Source organism: Dysidea avara, chromosome 4, assembly GCF_963678975.1.
Source record: "Dysidea avara chromosome 4, odDysAvar1.4, whole genome shotgun sequence".
NCBI lineage: Eukaryota > Metazoa > Porifera > Demospongiae > Dictyoceratida > Dysideidae > Dysidea > Dysidea avara.
This window is the reverse complement of record NC_089275.1, coordinates 1,268,840-1,289,886: the sequence shown is the minus strand read 5'-3', so window position 1 is coordinate 1,289,886 and position 21,047 is coordinate 1,268,840. Positions and strand designations below refer to the sequence as shown.

General features: G+C 37.0%; 1 protein-coding gene across 1 annotated transcript in view; it reads right to left on the bottom strand.

Moving 5' to 3' along the window:
* The window catches only part of LOC136253306 (uncharacterized), a 54,169-nt gene that overhangs the window by 23,879 nt on the left and 9,243 nt on the right, over positions 1-21,047 (bottom strand). The window contains exons 3-8 of the mRNA XM_066045948.1: positions 15,771-15,840; positions 11,546-11,632; positions 1,891-1,953; positions 1,782-1,829; positions 1,602-1,715; positions 435-515 (exon numbers count right to left, since the gene is read on the bottom strand). Coding sequence (XP_065902020.1) covers positions 435-515; positions 1,602-1,715; positions 1,782-1,829; positions 1,891-1,953; positions 11,546-11,632; positions 15,771-15,840 — 463 coding nt within the window. The remainder of the gene's footprint in view (positions 1-434; positions 516-1,601; positions 1,716-1,781; positions 1,830-1,890; positions 1,954-11,545; positions 11,633-15,770; positions 15,841-21,047) is intronic.

Genomic DNA, 21,047 nt, shown 5'->3' with positions numbered 1-21,047 from the left:
ACTCAGACTGCTTTACAACCATAAATGGTATTGTTCACCAATGGAGATGTTAATACAAAAAACACCAGTTTAATTAAATATACAGCATGCACTTACACATACTGGTTACAAAATGGTTGATCCTTTAGACAGTGACACTATGCTTTTAAACAAAATGTAAACAAACAAACAAAACTTAATAAACAGTCTATGTTGCTTTTGGTTTGGCAACATTCCCAGCAGTGTATGGTGAAGTTTTGATAACCTCTGGTTCCACTGTTATTTCCTTCTTGGAGTAATACTTGTAATACTCACTACTTTTAGCCCTTGCACGGCAAGCGACATCACCACTCCACCATTACCACACAAAGACAAGTCATAATTGGGATGGCGACAATGGCAACATGCACAAATGACAATTGGCAATGCACTCAATGCTACTTCAATGCACTCACCTGCTCTGCTGCAAGCAAATTATACTGTTTAATAGACTGTACCACACGGCTAGTAAGATCATTCAGAATAGTTTGCATTTCCTAAATGATCAATGTGATCATAGATGCAACCTATAGTAGAGCAGCTAAGCAACAAATTTTGATGAAATTGTTCACTTGATAAAGCATGTGGAAGTTGAATAAGGTATACTAAATAATACCATACCTGTTTCACTGCCCATACAAAAGTCTCTATAGTAGTAGTGAAATTTAGTTGTAATTGCAATTTCATTGGCTAGAATAGCTAGTTACAAATTCCATAGGTAGCAAAAATGGTAATGCACAGCCTGTGTATATGCAGCGAGTATGGTATTAACTGGGAACAGAATGGGTATAGCAGTGAAATTGGGGATAAATACCACTCTTGCTGCATTGAAAATGAAAATTTCACTTAGCTTCAAGCCTCATGAAATGTTACCCATTTTCAATGCAACACTCGTGGTATTTATCCCAAATTTCACTGCTACCCATGCTATTACTAGTGCCAATTTGAGATACAGTGCCACATTGCCTAAGGGTATGTTTGGAAGCTTTTAAACTAGGTTATAAGCCAATTTCTAGCTGGTTGGGAATCCATACAAGCACATTCAAAATCTTTGTTTTTGCTTTAAATAGCATAAGTGTATTTCAAATTTACAGGTGCAATCAAAAAATCTTTCAAAATGTGGTAAAATGACCTGTTTATAAACACTTCTAATGGAGCCAATATTTTAGTGTCAAAGGTACAGGCACAATCCAATATAAATAATATACTGTACATCTATGGCTTCATATACCATGACCCTCCGTGCTTTTTAACATGGCTATTTATTGACCTGGATGAACACCTCCCATGATCACCTTTTGGATATGACCATCCTTTGCTCATCCATTCAAGTGCAAAGTTTCAGTATATTTACTATTGAACACTTTATGGCTTCCTCAATACATTTTCTATTGATTTCACTTTTCTAGTTCTTTAAGCATGATATGATTGGTAATTTTAATGGCACCATATCTAATATGAAATAATATGAATTAAACAAATATTGTACCAAGTTTGGCACTTTTATCAAAAAGTGAATGATTTTTTTTACTTAGCTGCTCTACTGTTATTTTTACATATCACTATAATATGTAGATACTCACATCTAGTAGTTCTGGATAATGTGTTTCTAATACATCAGTGCATAATTCATTGTATGCTTTGAGTGCAATAACATAATTGTTGTGAGCACCATAACATGGTTGCGTTTTGGCTTTCTAAAAATAGGAATGCCACCATAATAAATTACTACGTATAATAGTAACATATAATTAGCATCTAACCTTAGATTTCCTGAAACTGTCCCACTCTTTTGCATAGGTATCCTTAGCCTATAGGCAATAATCACATACATAGTAAATACGTGCATAAATAAGTATACATTATTGTAACCTTGTTCACTGTAGTATCAGCTCTACCCACTTTTTTATTAATCTCCTTCAAGATGTTTAAGGTCTACATATGTATGCATACACATTATAATGTACATATCAGTGTATACTAAAGTTGAGGATTTTTATGCTAGCTTAAATATAGTGAATATTGTGACATGTGCTGAAGAGGGTTGTAGCCTAAACCCAGCACCTAATAATATGCTTACTTGTATAGCAACGGAAAATTATTGAACCGAAGAAGAAATCTGCCGACCTCCCCACATGTCTAAATATAATAAGTGTTTGATGCAGGAAATTATGTAAGCATGAATATAAAATGCCAGAGAAGGTATATTAAAGTGAATGTTTGAAGTTAGATAAGTGGTTCAATTTATTTATTTATTTAGCTATGTGTATTAAGTTATAGAAAGTTTAAGCAGATTGGTGTATGTGTGTATGTATGCATGCATTTATACATAATGTGTGTAGAAACTTCACATGAACATCTATGTACAGTATTTATAGAGCCACAGGTAAACTGCACTTAAAAGCATGAATACCAAATGTGATTAAATGTGGATATATGTGTGTTTCAAACAATGGTAGGCTTGTGTCAAATATGACAGCATAATAGAAAAGCATAATATATTTTACCAGCATAATGCTAGCATAATAGGTGGATATTACAAACTATGAGGCTTAACTCCTTAAAAATAGATTGATACTCCCTAACAGCATAGTTAGTAGAAAATGCTAACTGCAGTAGAACACTCAAATGCATTGTACATAGTTCCTTAGATTGATACTCTCTAATAGAACAGTCACTTTGTAGCAAAACACTCTAATTGAGCATTCACTGATCAAGAGAAGCATAATGCAAGCATATGGGAATACTGAAGAGCAGTAAAATTAATCCTTACTTCAGTTTGTTGCTTGCTTATGAAAGTATGCATACACTAACACCGATGCATCTTACACGTACTATTTAGTTTAATCATTGGTAGAGCTTTCCTATTGCTTTCAGTGCATATTTTGTACTACTGTAAAACACTATAATAATAACATGCTAAATAGTTCTTACTAGGACTGAAATGATCAAGGTTTTTTTGGCATTCGAGTACTCTCTAGAGTTTACAATCGAGTACCCACAAATACTAGCTATTATGTTTTGTACCAGTTTACAGCTTTTCAAGTAACAACAACGATGCTGTATTAAAGTACTGATGTTAGTGTCCCTGACAAAAAATATGCTAATCAAAACTCTACAGCCTTCATTGTGTCACTCCCTGATGACAAATACATCATGTGAGCTGGATCACATTATCTTAACGAGTACTCAAGTACTGCAATTTTACTATCTGAGTACCACATCCTTAACAAGTATTCTCCCAGTATTAGAATTTGTTTCAGCCCTAGTTCTTACTAGTGTAAAAAAAATTATTAAGATATGGGAAATAGAAATTGCTGAAAAACAACAAAAAACAAGTCACCATGGTAACAACACACACAAATCTTTATTCAGAAATGGATATGGTAGAGACTAAGGTAGCTTCCATAAAATAGGAGCAGATAAGTATAGTAACAAGAGTACTTCTGTATAGACGTGACCGGATCTGTGAAAACCCGACATAATAATGTATTTTTCAAATTCTTTATTACTGAAGATTGATAATCTACTTAGCCAAGTGTATGCTCTGGCCAAGTTTTAGCCTTGTATACCAACAACTTTAGAGTTACAGCTATACAAAGTAGCAACAACAGAAAGATCAATTTGTACAGCATATATGTGACTGGATTTTGGAAAAACGATCCAAATCGCACATTAGAAGTTCCGAGATAAACGGTTTTAAAGAATTCAAGCCAGCATAACTCTCCAAGGATAGCAAGCACGCGTATGAAATTTACACAAAAGATGCATCAATCTGTTACCTTTCAAGCCACTTCCAGTACTTGTAGCTGCTTGTACAGTTTCCCGCCAAATAAGAGAGCAGTTGGACGAGCGAAGTAGTATCACGAGTGCTCACAAAGGGGTGGAGGCTGGGGGGTGGCGGGGAGGGTAAAAGTTAGACCTCAAAATGGAGGCAGACCACGATTGGAGTCCAGACACGAGATTACAGGGCTGTGCTGGCTCCTTAGTGGCTGATATGTAGCAAAATCAACAGAGAACACGTCTGGCCAACATTATAAAGCTGTCCACCAGTAAACCACTGACTCTTGCCAAGCCAGGTCCTTCACAAGGCCTGAAACCGCCATTTGAGCACTCCACACCACCCAGAAAAGACGTGTGTAAAAACCAGCCTCGTGTAGTTTGAGTAGTACTGAGGGTCAAAACTTGTAGTACGATAGTGTAGCTATCCACTGGTGGTGTTAGTTTGATTTTGCCTGATGTGCGATTTGGATCGGTTCTGTAAAATCTGGTCACATATTGGGAAAACAAATTACAGGTGCTTACAAAAATGGCTGTAATTTACTAACACAATGTAGTACAGAGTTGCAACTTACACCATCATGTTTGCCAGGAATACGGGAGTCTATTACTGGGTAAGTTTTCTTTCTATCGCCTTTTTTCACTACAGAGACATAATCAGTGAAGAAAGATTGAACGCGTATGATCGCTTCGACATGACATAAACAAATCCCCATAACTCATGTATCGTTTAGTCTACTGCAACAAAACAAAGATTTTCGAACTCCTCTAATAAATGATATCCAGGTGTTTATCATTGGACCCTTTCTTCACAAAGAACAAAGTGTTTACAATTTTTTTAATTACACAAACATTTTACCAACTGCAATCAATGGCTTACACTGAAAATTTTGGCTTGCACCATTATGTCAGGTTATTGCAGATCTGGTCACAAATGTTTATTTGAGATCTCTCTGTGCTTAACACGCTGGCTTGTTTGACTTGTTTCTTTTGTTTTTCAACTATCTCCATTTCCCATATTTTAATTTTTTAAATCAAGACTCACAGTAGTGAGTTGCGCGGCCAAGAAAAGTAGGGCACGCGACTAACGTGAGTTATTTACACAAACGACTAACTCAAATAGAGCACACACCTAAAACATACTTTTAAAACTATTCGTTTGTAAAAAAAAACTTTGGGATACAACAAAACCTTTGGTATATTGTTATATAAGCGTATTAGTAAGTAAGTAATCCCTGTTATATTTTAGTAACACCTCATGAAATTTGTTAAGAACGTCATATTCTTCTCCTTCGCATACTCATTAGCATAAGCCACCCATTTTTGAATTTTATATCTTAGAGTGTGATAGTTCCACAGCCTTGGATTTACTATCACAAGTACTTTGGCTAGTTAAGTTTCTTCAGTACAAATCTTGGAACTCCACCTCTCTTGAACCACCATAAGTGATTTTCTTAAAGTTTGATTCATTCACTCTTGCGTTTCATGGGACAATCTTTGGTATCATACAGTACGGTAGTACTGTATATTAGGGATCATGAAGAATTGGGTTCTCCTAGCCAAAAAATTCACCCAAAAACCAGCTTCACAAATCTATCCTGGCACCTTGGCAGTATTGGTTAGGTATAACCAAGCCCAAAAGTGCCTTCAGTATGATCCTAAAGGCTTGCAATAAATAGTTACGAAATTTTAAAAACAATTTGTTCAATAGAATTTTCTACTGACTAACTGCCTGCCTTCCTGCCTGCCTGATGCCTTCAGGCAAGCGTAACTCAATAACAGCTAAGGCTATATGGGCTTAATTTTTTCACTGTTCGACATTGCTTCGTCCCAAGAAGTGCCTTTTGGCATACTGCAGTACGTACAATGCATGCATCATGGACTTACCTTTGTCCTCCTTTGTGTCCTATTTCTTTTTGCTGACAGCCTAAAGTGTTGATTCGCGGTAGCGCGATGCATGGCTTCCCTACAGTACGTTTGTAAATGGGAATCATCCGTATTTTCCGTGGTAAACAGTCTGATTGCAGAGACGATTCTAACACTGTGTAACGGGCTGAACATAGCTGAAAGCGAAGAGTAATGGCCGCTGTACTTTTGAGGCAGTAATCGATGGTTGGGGGCACACGAATTGTCGTATTTTCGAGGTGAATGGATTGTTGCAGAGGCACTTCTTCTACTGTTTTTCATCTGTAGCACTGTGGATTGGACCGAACACAGCTGAAAGCAAAGCGTAATGGCCACTACACTTTCGAAGCTATTTTGATAGTTAGACGAAAACATTAATTAAGGTGGCATCCTTTCTTTTGATGCGGTAGCGTGGGTTCACCAGTCATAATAATGTTACAAAAAAGTAAGCAAACAAGTTAAAGGAAAAAATTGAAATTTTAAATTCGATTAGGAATCATAGAAAAAAAAAGTAAGGAAACAAGGGAGATCGCCTACACCTGCAGATACACTAGTGAACATTTAATCGTAATTCAGTCTTGGTCTTGGGGTATAGACTGGATTAGGGATTAGATATTCACTAGTGTATCTGCAGGTGTAGAATGTTCACCAGTGTATCTGCAGGTGTAGAATGTTCACCAGTGTATCTGCAGGTGTAGGCAATCTCCCTTGTTTCCTTACTTTTTTTTCTATGATCCCTAATTGAACTTAAAATTTAAAAGTTTTCCTTTAACTTGTGTAATTAAACATATTGAGTAGTTTCGCTCAATTATGACCTGCCATTTCTCTGGGAAGTAGAGCTGAGCGATACTGCCATTTTAGTATCACGATCGATACTAAAGCCACTATTCACGATACTTAATAGTTCACGATACTTACAAATCAGTCAATCATAGCTGGTGCTACATAGTGTATTCCTCAGTATTCCTGCAGGAAGTCTTTAAAAGTAGCATCAAACTAGCCACTGAAATCCTTGTTTACAGTAACAGTTATTGTAACACATGCTGTTATGGTGTTCACACCTCTCTGCAGGGGTAACCAGGTTATGACTTACAAGGATTCTTGAGCCTAGTACAGCATAACAAAAGGATTTTTAATGACAATAATGTACAGGCATGGTATCACGATAGTTAATAACAAAATATCACGATATCGATACTTTCAAAATATCGCGATATATCGCTAAAACGGTAGTATCGCTCAGCCCTACTGGGAAGTGGTGAGCTAATTTCTATAAGTGGGTTAACAGGATAATAATGTCGCCTATGCTAATTGTTGATTTGTTTTGTGGTCTTTTAGAACCCTATCTTAAATTTAAGACACCCCTAACTACAGTAGCATTTATCTACAGTTGGTAAACTCAGTGCAAATTCGGCTGTAAGCGTCAACGTTAGGTGAACATGATCGGTATGGTGAACTCATGGCAATGAACTTGCTATCCCGTGCTATTCTTGTAAGTGTTTGTTATACAGTTGTTATTTAACAATGGGTCAGAAGTAGCTAACACAGCCCACAATACAGCTTTGTTTGTACATTTCAAGGGACAATCCAGTGTAATAAGAAGTTTGGGGCACATTTTTACCTGCGGGAAATGGCCTTTACTCAATCTATTCACTTATGGTTTTAATGGTGCCTATAGACACCATACCTTATTGAGGTTGCAACACCGACTAGTACCTGCCTACTTGTACTAAACTACATTCTTTGCAATATACACAATAACTGTTGAAGGTGTTGTGATAACCAAAGGTAGCTTGTATGCAGAGGGCATTATAACTCTTAAAGACTGCAAGGACATTTGTCCTAACAAACTGTTAATCAGCTGGACATGAGCCTAAGCTGGTCAGACATTGCAAGGAATGGAAGTTCTTCATGGTTAGATGCTTAGATAGGCAAATACGATTATCTAAATTATGGCATTTAAATGCATTGATGTTTTTTACTTCAAATATGTGTACAAGCTGAAGTAGCACATGAGCAGATGACTGAGAGGAGTGAAGACACTGCTATATAGCTCATGCATACACCATAATTATTGCCGCTTCCAAATAATAGTTGCACACACAAATGAAATAATGGTACAAACATACAGACTAAACAGACTTGTGATTATTGCTTGCATTATACAACATACAGCACAATCCAGATATAGGCACACAGCCTAGCTAGCTGTAGCTGGCAACGTGAATTTGCCAGCCCGTCCAATAACAACAACATGTAACTTCTCAGTCATTCTGAGGTCGTGGGTGCAGCATTCCTAAGCTCTGCAGCTGAGTCACTGTCTTACACATATGCTTTTTAAACTTTTTACCATTGTCAAAGTAGTTAGTTAATTAGTTGAGTCTGTTGCGGCATTAGTTCAGTTGCTATTTGTGGCAATAAAATTGTTCGACTGCTCTATTAGAGTATTTTGATCATTTTGTGAAATGATCCAGTAACACTACAATTCAAACAGTGCAAAGAAGGATGTTTTGGTGATATTTAGTAAGATAATGAGCTTTTATTAACCATTTTCTATTGGTCATTTCTGTCCAACTTTCCATTCCTGTCCATACCTGTTTCAATGTCTCAAGAATTCAGCTGTGTATGGACTATATAGTTAGCTACAATGGCCAGATAACTCGCTAGGTATATATTGTTGCTACTGCTATAGCTAGGTTGGTTTATAACTTCTGTATCTAGCTATAGCTATATGATAAAACTAGAGCAGATACACATGCAACTGTTATCAAATTGTCACTTTTTTGTAGTTTGTGATATTAAAAAGCAGCCAAACGACAATGTAATAACCTGTGCATGTGTACTTGCTCTAGTTTTATTATATAGCTAGATACAAAGAGAATGGGTAATACTGCAATTCACTTGGCTGCAACTTGACATCAGTCCTTGTTCTTACCAGTTGCTTAACAGATTGATCATGGTAATATTCCAATCTACTTGGCTGCAAATTGATATCAGGTCCTTGTTCTTACCAGTTACAAGTGCAATGAAAAATTAGGAGTTTCAAGTTCAATTAGGAATCATAGAAATGAAAAAGTAAGGAAACAAGGGAGGTTGCCTATACCTGCAGGTATACAAGTGGACATTTATTCCCTAATTCACTCTTGACTGAATTAATCCACTTGTATACCAGCAGGTATAGGCAACCTCCCTTGTTTCCTTACTTTTTATTTCTATGATCCCTGATCAAACTTAAAATTCTTAATTTTTTATTGCACTTGTTTGTTAACTTTTTTTGTAACACAATTATTGACTAGTGCACCTGCACATACCGCATCAAAAGAATGAATTGCACCTGACATTAATATAGTGTCTAGACGCGTGCCCCAATTATCAATTAACGAAAAGTAAAGTAGCTGCTACACTTCATGTCAAGCTATGTTCAGCATGTTACACAGCATTTTGAACAAAAAAGAGTATAACTGCCTCTATAAGGACGATCACTCGCTACAAAAATTGACGCATGCCCCAACTATCAATTAATCAAAAGTGAAGTAGCTGTTATGCTTCGTTTCAAGCTATGTTGAGCATGTTATATGTTACATAGCGTTTCTAATGAAAAACAGTACAACAACTGCCTCTATAAGCAATCCACTCACTATGGAAAATACAGACGATTTTTGCATAACAAACTATTGATAAGCCATCGTGCACTACCGCGGGTGTCAGCGAAAAGAAATGGGACACAAAGGAGGACAAAGGTAAGTCCATGATGCACTCATTGTAGCTACAGTGGTTGGAGAAAAGGCACATCTCAGGAAGAAGTGACATTAGATAGTGAAGAAATCAAGCCCATAGCTCTAACCAAAAGTCAAGCTACGCTTGGCTGAAGGCATCACTCAGGCAGTCAGTCAGTCAATTAGTAGAAAATTCTGTTAAATATAAAATTTTTTAAATTTCATAGAAACTTGCTGGAAGGGTTTAGAGTGTGTCTGAAAACATTTTTGGCCTTGGTCTTGTCTAGCCAATACTGCCAAGTTGTTATGAAGGTAAAGTGAGGCTGGTTTTGGGGTGATATAATTGGGCCCTATTCTCCATGATCCCTAATATACAGTACTATCGTACTGTCCCTAATATACAGTACTATCATACTGTATGATATTGAATAAACTTGTTTGATTGATCCTACTTTGCTTGGCAGCACCCTTTTTTACAGCCCCAAGGCTATTTTTGTTTTAGGTTATTTTTACACTGGTTTGTTTACTTTTTATAAATCCATTTATGGATAGCTAACATGACAATAAGATGTGCTGGTGGTGCTTCACAGTACTAAATGCATATGTGACCAGATTTTACAAAACCAATCCAAATCGCACATCAGGCAAAATCAAACCAACACCACCAGTGGATAGCTACACTATCCTACTAGTAGTTTTGACACTCAGTACCACTCAAGCTACTCGAGGCTGGTTTCAACAGACGTCTTTTCTGGGGGGTGTGTAGAGTTCGAATGGCGGTTTTAGGCCTTGTGAAGGACCTGGTTTGGTAAGAATCAGTGGTTTACTGGTGGACAGCCTGATAATGTAGGCCAGACATTTTTTCTGTGGATTTTGCTACATATCAACCACTAAGGAGCCAGCACAGCCCTGTAATCTCGTCTCTGGACTCCAATCGTGGTCTGTCTCCATTTTGAGGTCTAACCCTTGCCCACCCCACCACCCCCCACCCTCCACCCCTTTGTGAGCACTCGTGATACTACTTCGCTTGTCCAACAGCTCAGATTTTCTATCTTATTTGGCGGGAAACTCTATAAGCAGCTACAAGTACCTGAAAGGTAACAGATTGATGCATCTTGAGTGTAAATTTCATACAAGTCCTTGCTATCCTTGGAGAGTTATGCTGGCTTGAATTCTTTAAAACCGTTTATCTCAAAACTTCTAATGTGCGATTTGGATCGTTTTTCCAAAATCCAGTCACATATATCAAGTCAGTCATCATGTACATTCGCTGTTAAGTGTTCTATCAAGAGGTAACAAACACCAGTGTATTGTTTTCTGAGTGTACTTTGTACCTATATACAGCTTTGCAACATTAGGCAATGTACACAGCATGCATTAGGGTAAGGCTTTTGGTACATGTACACTGCACATGTGTAGCTCTGTGATCACAATAAGTCAAGTACACAGTGTTAGCAACAATATTGTTACTCTGATATGAATTTACTGTGATTAAAATATAGGTGATGATATATGGTTTCCAAATGAACATGTTAACTTGAATAGATCGAAGCACATAATATTAAACACAGTTTTTACCCTTACAGAGACTAATGGCAAACTGAACCTACAAGAAGCAAACTTGCTTGAGAATGGGTGTTATCATTGTAATATGCATTTAAAAATAGGTCATGGACATGAAGAAAGACAAAGAAAGGAAGTTACGCAGATTTTATTCCCAAAAGGTGAACAGATTTTCCTGTACAGTATATCAGTGGAAAAATAATATGAACAAAGTGACATACTTCAATTTTTAAAATGTACTTTATGGTTCCTTTTGACTACGTGTTTCCAGTGGATCTATATATACTCCTCCCAATTAACTTCTAAGGCTTCTTTTGTGGTTGGGGGAGCTTTCTAAGGTGATGTTTAGGTGTGTACTCTATTAGGATTTTGGCATAGGCAATCTCTATTATGTACCACAGTATAATATTATGAACCAATACCGTGGTTCATGATAATTGCCCACAAGAACTTGTCCACAGAGCAAAACACAAATGCATATTTACAATATGTACAGCTTCATTCTTGCACATACAGCTGCATATAACATCATAATTCAATAGAACTATTATTTATGATCTTACTTTAGTTAGAAGTAAATTCTTTTCATTAGCAGTTGTCTTTAAACGCTCTGCCATAGTGGAGAATTTTGAACTCAACTCCGAGCATGACTGCATAACAGAACAAAGTACTGTGATTAATCTAAAATGTACACTACAGTAGAGTAGGCCCAATAGATAGCAAAAAAACTTAATGTAACATATTGATAGTTGTGCCTGTAATATTGAAAAATCCTATGATACAAATATAGCTACACCATAGCATGCCATATTTCACAATTACAGCTACACTGTGTATCTATGCACATAGCAGATTGCATAGTTATGTAGCTACTTTGCATGATCAGCTGCTGACAAGATTGGAGAACATCTAGCTAGTCTATCTGTATTAAAGATCCACAGTTAAGAAATGGTTAGTACCTAGTATTTGACATGCTATTTTAGTTAATAACCCTGTAACCACCATATGGCATTGTCTTACTATAAACTTCACCGCAATAGAAATTTAGTGTAGGTTACGAGGATCTTCGTGGATTTTAAAAGCCAAGACGAAGCCAAGGTTTTTAAAACACAAAGATCCAAGGGTGTGACCTCTAACTGATGTGGAAAATGAAAGCAATTTATATGGGCACATAAGTGGAGTTATTGTGGGATTGGATTAGATATCGCTTTAAAACTGTCACACAATCTTAACACAAGTATGGAAGATGGAGCATATTTCTGCCTAAGAGCTGAAGAAATTAGCACCTTACTTCCTGAAAATGGACACTAGTAAAGATAGTCGTCTCAACAAGGATACTGACCAGTTGCTACCTATGCACGTACCATGGTGTCACAGCAGTGTGAAGAACAGGTACATTAACATAACAGTTGGCTTGAGTGGTTACAATAATTATAAATTGTCACAAGTTGTTGTATTTATGGTGCAACAGCAGTATAAAGACGAGGCTCAGTTTTGTGTACAGACCACACACCACACCCACATTACAAATATGTCAAAATAACCATTCTACAAAAGACAGTGTTTATCAAATGCCATTTAAGTAGGAATCGCCCTGAAAATTTCATGCATTGCCCAAAATTCTGCCTTTAAAAATCATCCTAGAGACGTTTTATGTGACAAAAATCACCTTATGGAGCCTCAGGTATCCAAACACCTGGGTCCAAGGGTGTCTGAAAAGTCCATATCTCTGAAACTGTATATAAACAGCCTAAAAATAGCATAAATATAATTTTAAAAAATTTCAGTATTAGCAACTATTCTAATAGAACAGTCATTACTCTAATAGAGTACTCATTTCTGCAGTTCTGTTAACCGAGAATCCAAATCCATAAATCTATCAGTGGAAGTTCTAGAACATTCTATGTGTGTTCTAGTAGAAGTCCTCAAAAATGTGCACTTTACTAGAGCAGCACAATTTATTTTTGTTTTATTTTAATATTTACCGTAGATTCCCTAAAAATTCGGCAGAAATAAATTACTTCCGTTCATGTCTGGCCGGACAATTAGGAAAAAACGTACCAACCCGGTGCTATTGTCGAATTTTTAGGGATCTATCCCTAATACAGTCTGCATGCTTCATGGCTATGCTATTTTCGATCCGTTTACTGCTTATATTTTATGAATTTCTTTCTACACAGGGACCAACAGGAACACCTTGAAGCGGAGCTGACGATACCACAACACTCACTTGGCTGCAGTGCTATATATTATGATTGCCTACACTATCCAGGAAGGATGGTCAATGTCAATACTACATCGCTTTTGAATACAATCACCCAGACGTAATATTAAGGATTTCAACAAGTAATAAAAAAAATAGAAACCACAATCATTAATATTATTAAACTATCTCATGATAAATCTCGCTACCTGATGCTGCATACAGTGTTTCATGGCTTAACAAAGCGTTATCTGTGGGGGTATCAAGTTAAAAGGAGATGTGGGGCCAGGAGAGATTTTATTCTGTGAACAGAAACGAAGATCGTTTTGCGGTAGCTAGCCGTGAAGTCACACGATGATATCGTTGGGTACGTTCCCTGAACAATTTCACACTTGGTACTTCATCCAACATCGAGGTAGCATATTGTGTGAGGTCACTGGGAATCCTCAATACTCAAGAGACCTTCGTCAACTAGTACTGCAAGTGCCGAAAAATTAGCGCGCTTGTAATTGAAACCATCCTGCGCTTGCCGAAATTTATAGCACATTGCGTTCAAAGCACGGGGAGTGCCGAATATTTAGAGATGCCAAAATGTTAGGGAATCTACAGTAGTAATATTTCAAACTTACTAAGTACAACATCTTTAAACAGGCTGTAGGACTTGTGCTGTAAAGCCTTAATAAATAAATGCAATACAATATATTATTTTATGTGTCTGTATAGAAAGAAATGTGACTAAAAAATAAAGGAAGTGTAATCAGCTATGATTAAAATTTATTAGCATTAACATCATTGCAGCCATTTTATGGCCACCATTTTTGATTTCACAACTTTTTCACCCAGGGTTTTGAAGGCTGCATTATTTCTTCACAACTTAGTTTTTTTGTGTGTGGATTAGAGTATTACAATGCTATTATAGAAACATTATAGTTGTAGCAGAAAAACATTTCTCAAACATTGTTACCGTAATTTGCTTTTTTTTTCCATTGTAAAATAGTTTTTGTATGCAAAATTTGTACAAAAATTTCTTGCACAAAAATTTTATAGAAGATCGAACTACTCTAATAGAGCAGTCATTTACATAAATCATATGAAAATATTTTTACACGAAAATTTTTGCACGAAAATAAAGTTAATAATTATGTTTATGTATACTATATAAAAAATTGTGCAATGGTTTGCCTCTCCCAAATAATTATTCTATGATATTGTGCTGCAGGTGACAATATTGAGTAGCATCACAGTTAAGGCTTGGTTTCTACGGAGCCAAATAAAACATGACAATTATACGTAAGTTCTGTCTTCAATAAAGATAATAACTATTGGTTTAGTTTACATGCTGTTCTTCTATTTCGTTGATATCACCATGCATGCTACACTTTAGTCATGATCTTTACTGCTTAATTCCCAATGCATTGATTTATCAATGTGGTTAATGTGGAATGCAAAATGGACCTGTATGAAGGGCAAGTATCAATGTAATGAATCCAAGCAATAAAAAGTAGTGAAACAAGAGATGAATGATGGTGTTACAGCATAGCTCAGAGGAAAAATCCCTGAAATTGAACAAAATAATTGAAAGAAAAAGTGAATCTACAATAGTCTGTCTCTCCCAAATTGAGATTGTGCTGCAGATAGCAATCTTAAGTGGCATCACTATTACAAGACTTGGTGTATATGGAATCTAGTAAAACATGCAATAGTGACACATACCCTGGTAGGTGAAGGCTGACTCGAGATACTTTAATACAGCAATTTCCCTAATAGAACAGTCACACATGCATAGCTTTATGCTATAACAAAAAAAAGAACTATTATTAGTATACGTATTAAAAATTATTAAAAATGAAGTAGCAATAAAAAGTAGTGAAACAAGAGATGAATGATGGTAGTACAGCATAGCTCAGTGAGAAAAAATCCCTTCCTTGGCATTGAACAAAATGATTGTTTAAACATGCCAATATAGGGATTTTCCCACTGAGCTATGCTCATTCATCTCTAGCTTCATTACTTTTTATCGCTTGGATCCCTGCTTCATTTTAAAATAATTTTAATACCAATAATTAATTATATATTGTATTGTTTTTTTTAGGCATTGCAATGTCTGTTATGTTGTGGGACAAGCTGTAGTTTGTGCCCTCATGCCTGGTCTGGTCACAAATTTGGTATTATGTACTTAGAAATGAGTGCTAAAAGTAACTAAAAGTACACCCAGGGCCGCCCATGGGGGAGGGGGGGGCAACTGGGACATTTTTCCCCAGACCCCAGCCCCAGGAGGCCCATCAAGGCCCCTTGAATACCTGATCGATATACTCTAATAGAGCAGTCAGATCTGGTCACTCTAATAGAGCAGTCGCAGTATTCTTCAGAAGAGCAGTGGAGTAAGCTTATAAATAAGGAAATATAGTTGGTGAGGAATAGCTATTGTCATTGTCAGCATGTAATGCTTTTTTTTTTGTCTTTGATTTACAACTTGGGTGAAGTTGTGATTCAGAGTGGAAACCTCCCTGCCCCTGGGGCCCCACTTTAACTCTTTGCCCTGGGCCCCTTAATTTCTCTGGGCAGCCCTGAGTACACCAACATACCTTAGCTTCAGCCTCAATTTCATCTAGTAGTCCATTACTGGCATTAAACAGAGACGTAGCATAGAAGTGCCTACAGATATTGTAATTACATAATGAATACTTAGCTCTACATTACATATACATTGCTGCAAGAGCTATACAGAAAACTTAATGCATGATATCATCTAAGTATAATGTGCCAAAGTGTACTATATTATTCACAAAAGTTATTCTCCCATGTATAGTCTTGCATAACCAGATCACTACCTTTTCTTTTGTGTGTGGGGGTGGGAAAAGTAGGGTCTAGTACAATGACAATAAAATCTTGTTCAGACTTTCACTAGTTCTCAGTGAGCATTGACTGGAAAAGCACTAAACCTCTTAACCCTCTTAACAAGCAGTGCGTGCCATTATTAATTGTAAGTTCCATGAAAGCTTTAGAGATGATGTTTAGCCTTTCAGTGTAAAGCAATGTTAGTCCTCAAGTAGACAAAGATTCTATAGAATGAGATATTTCATCTTGTAAAGTCGTTATTGTAAACAGTGTGTGCATTGCTTGTTAACAGGGTTAAGAAGATTAAGACTTTGCCAATCAATGCTCGATGAAAATTGATAAAATATTTGAACAGGATTTGTACCAGACATCACCCACACAAAAGAAAAGTATTGGTCTAACTACATGAGACCACCACATATGGGGCCAGTATAAACAGTGCACCTAGGGGGGGGAAACTCTTTTAGAATTTTATATTTTACACATATGCTCTGCAATTCACGCAAGCCACAGTGTCTAGTCTCACATGGCCAGACTACATTATTTTTCTGCTCATGGTGCCTCATATTATGTCTGGCTCTAGTTATTCAATTAGAAAGTAGAAATATCTACTGCAAAAAAGGTCAATAATTAGACCACTTATTCTTCACACCTCAGTCTAGCCATGTGCACGTCAATTTGGCCATGTGGGATAGCTCATTGGTAGATTCTAGCAGGTCTTTTCCTTCATGGGCCACATAAAGCAAGAATCCTGGAATAGTTGGTTCAACCAAAGCTTTTGACCTTAGTAGCTAGGCAACATACATGGGTCCAAGTACATGACTACTTATACTTACACAAGTACTCTTAAAAGTACTCACACTTTATAGTACTTCAATACTTACTCAGTTATCCCAATATATATATATATATATATGTACCACTCTGCGTGGGCAGTTCAAAGGCACCGCCAGTGCCATAATTTGTATATTGCACTGCTGCAGACCACAGCGAGTGCATTATAACTTATAACGCACTGGTTGCGGTTTTGTAGATCACAACGAGTGCATTATAAGTTATAACGCACCGACCGCAGTGCAATATACAGATATTGCACTGGCTGCAGTTTCGTGCAGCATAGCACAAGTGCTGGTGGCCAAGGCCACTACGACACCTTACCTAATAGGTGGAAAGACACTTCACAGATCACTAGAATTCTTTTATAGCCTGACATGTAAAGGTCGATTGTGGGCCATAACATCACCAATACGTATAATGTTTACAAGCAGCCAATGGTGATCGAAAAAGCCAACACGGGTGGCCACAACTCTAGCCTACATATATATAAACGTACTTATACACCTTACTAGTCTGGTGCCATCTTAGCCCAGATTAAACTGTAGTCCACTTCGACAATGACTCAATAAAACTAATATATTCTAAATAATACTTACCTTTACGTTCAATTGTGGTAACCAGTTTTGTCATGCCACCAGATTCGAGTTTAGCCAGTGTAAATAGTAAGAATTAGACTAGTATCATTTAGTAGTTAGGTTTTGTTTACTTAAACCGTCAGTTTAGCTGCTTTTTTCGCTCAAGAGTATCAATTAGTCTGGCGCTTAGTCTATATGGCGATTGAGTGATCACACTGGCATGCTGAGCACTACATGATGAGAGTCGAATAGCGAATGCAGGTTAGTAATATAACCCATAGCGTACTAGCTTTCAATATCTCAGGTGGCTGCAGTACTGCAGAGGGAACGTCATCGTAATGTCCGGCTTGGTTACCCACAATCGATGTTAGAAACCTGGCCTTTATAAGTGTTAATAGCTGTCTTGTGAGACTTTCCCCACCTATTAGGTGAGTGGTACATAACAGTTATACAACGTGCACTCGTGCTCTGCCTGTATAAATGCACCTGCCTTCGGGCCTAACGGCCCTCAGGCTCGTGCGTTTATATCAGACAGAGCACTCGTGGCCGTTGTATAACTATACAATATAGCACCAGCTTTATGTCATGCTATATATTGGTCTCCTGACCATGTTGAGCAAGTTACTTTGTAAAAGTAATTAGTTACATATGTGACCGTCTCAGCAAAAACCCGACTTGTTCGCACAATTAATTTTTTTTTTACTCAGCATTGTTAGCAGTGTCCAAGGAATGGATCACCAAAGTTTTAGCCTTCTGTGGTGTGTAGTTTTGAAATTATAGCACTAGACAGTAGGAAGAGTAAGATAATTGATTTGTACAGTGACTATACTGAAAATAAACTACAGGCGCTTACATTCGCAGTCATAACTTCCATTTGGATTAGTCTACAATGTTGCAATTTGGCTTAAAATGTTCACTATGGAGCAGCACATCAGCCAAGGTATAGTGTTAGTCCTGTAGACACTTGCACATATGGGTATAAAGCGGTTTGGTAGAAGAAACGACGACGATCTTGTTTACGTTTACACCATCATAAACAAACGTACGTGACACGCATACCATTGAAGCTACAGAAACTAATAAAGATTTACGAACTCTCCATGAGCAAGTGAATAAGATGGTATATAGTTTTAATCAATTTGAGTCTTCCTTCTTTGAATATTGGCCCAATATAAACACGTTACTCCCAACACTGTCTCCTGACTATGCCCACATGCTGTAGTTTTCACATAGCACTAGCCATGGTGTTTTAGTATGAAGCACATAACCAAGTGCCAGATTCCCTGGGGAAAGATCCCATGTATATGTGCATGGTCATTTTTCTGTGAGAGAATTTGGATGGTCATTTATTGGCCCTGTTTCAACATTGTTGCCTACCCAAATATTTGTCATTTAATTTGCAATATTACTCATTGGCCTGTAAAAATCCAAAAATATTCACCCAAAGCAGCTGAGGCTTTGCATATCTCCACATGTCTCTTTTGATGTGAAATAAAGTAATAAAGTGTAGTGTGTTCATGTTTTGCTGTGTTTTTGGTATGGACATGCATTGAGGCATCAATAATAAGAGTACTGTTGCTATACTCAGAATACTGACACATGTGTAGTAACATGTAAAGGTTTTAATTTCGAAGAGTACAGCTTTCAAAATCAGTGGGTGGATTTCAAATTATGGAAATTCGTGTCACAAGTTATGAAAGATACGCATGAATGCTTTTAACCAACTGACTTACTGATGGAATAACCCTGTCCCATACCGGTGAGAATTAAAGAGTCGTGGAGTCTCAAGTAGAGCAAATTCTGCATCTACTCAATCATGAAATTGCAGTAGAAAGTTTCAATTCACAACAATGGCAGTTCTGGGATCAGCAGTTTAAAGCAATAATGATACTGATTTACTGAATAGCTATTACAATCACTGTTACTCAGCTAAAAGACAAACGATTACATGTTTTTGCCATAATGTTTGGCCATGTGAAGGCAAGTTATTATTAATTGTGGGAATGTAGTTTTGAAGAACTACAGGTATAACTGTATTGGGAATTTATTTTCAAAGAGAACAGCCTCTTTGAAATATCCAAAAATAAAGAGCCTCTGAAAATAACCTGCTATACATACCAAGACCAATGCTTTCTTCAAGCGCTTACCTTTTGCATAGCATGAGCAAGGCAGAGCTTTAAATCATTTTTCACATAAAGCATGCTAACATAGCAACTCGCATATGGGTCACAATGACTGATCATACATTTACTATACATGGCAGAAAATTATTAAGGTTTACAAAGATTGCACTTACAGTGGAACCTCCCTTAACGGTCACCTGAGTTGGGCAGTCACCTCAACATAACAGCCACGTGACTACGGTCCCAACCAATTCCCAATCAGTTTGTACAGAATAGTTTGCATTAAACGGTCACCTCTATAACACGTATAACGGCCAGTTTTGGCAGTCCCAAACAGCACCTCGCTATACAAACGACCTCGCACAAAGCAGCCAGCTATAGTCATTACGGTGAGTATAAACTAGCTGCACTACTTCATACTTCTGTAATACGGAAAAGTTATAAACTCACAGTATAGAAAAGCTTGTGGCCATTCCATGGCTTTGCTTCTTCATGTGATTCTAATTAAAGCTCACCTCATGATCTTGATTCCTGGATTTGTAATTGTTTAGTTAACATTAACAGTTCACCATCTTTAAGGAAGTCCCTGTTTTTACTTCACAGACTTTGTAGCTAGGAATCGTAATCAGCTCAATTGCTGTCTCCAAACTCAGAGTAGCTAGCTTCAGGCTCTTTTCTGCTAGCTAATTTGTCTGCTGTGTAAGTAGGCGGTGTACTGGAGTGTAGCTAAATGCATTTTTATGTAACTAAACGTGAGTTTAGTTACATAAAAATGCATTTAGCTCATGTTCAGTTACATAAAAATGCATTTAGCTACACTCACGTTTAGTTACATAAAGATGCATTTAGCTACACTCCAGTACACCGCCTGGAACCTTTGTTTAAAGGCCAAACCTCGGTTTATGGCCTATGGCTGCTTTATGGAGGATATTGAGTTAGGCAGTCACCTCTCTATAAAGGCCAAATATTTCTGGCCCGAAGGTGACCGCTTTAGACAGGTTTCACTGTATTAGACTTTACACTACAAGGATACAGCAATGCTAGCAATAGCATGCACTTCTTTTAGCCACATTATCTGTTGATGACTGGATTTCAGTATTACCATGGTAATTCCCAGCTATCCTGGGAGTTGTTGACATCTAAATACTAGCACCTTACGTTTTAATTACATAATTACACATTTAATTTGGCTGTGAAGTGTTGTAAAGTACAACCAGTGGGCTACAGTTGGTGGTATGTAAAGTACATTACATGGAAAATAAAGCACACGGTTTTGTCTGACTTTATCCATGCGATGATTTATAAAATAATGCAAATTTAATGTAAGCAGTATACATTTTTCTTTGGAAGTACTCATCAATAAAACCACATACATAGTAATAAAAATGCAACAAATCCTCAAAATATAGTTAAGCGTTGGGTTAAATTTGTCAACAAAATAAGGTTTTGAACTAGCCCACAGTATAATAATAATTGATTCATAAGTTTT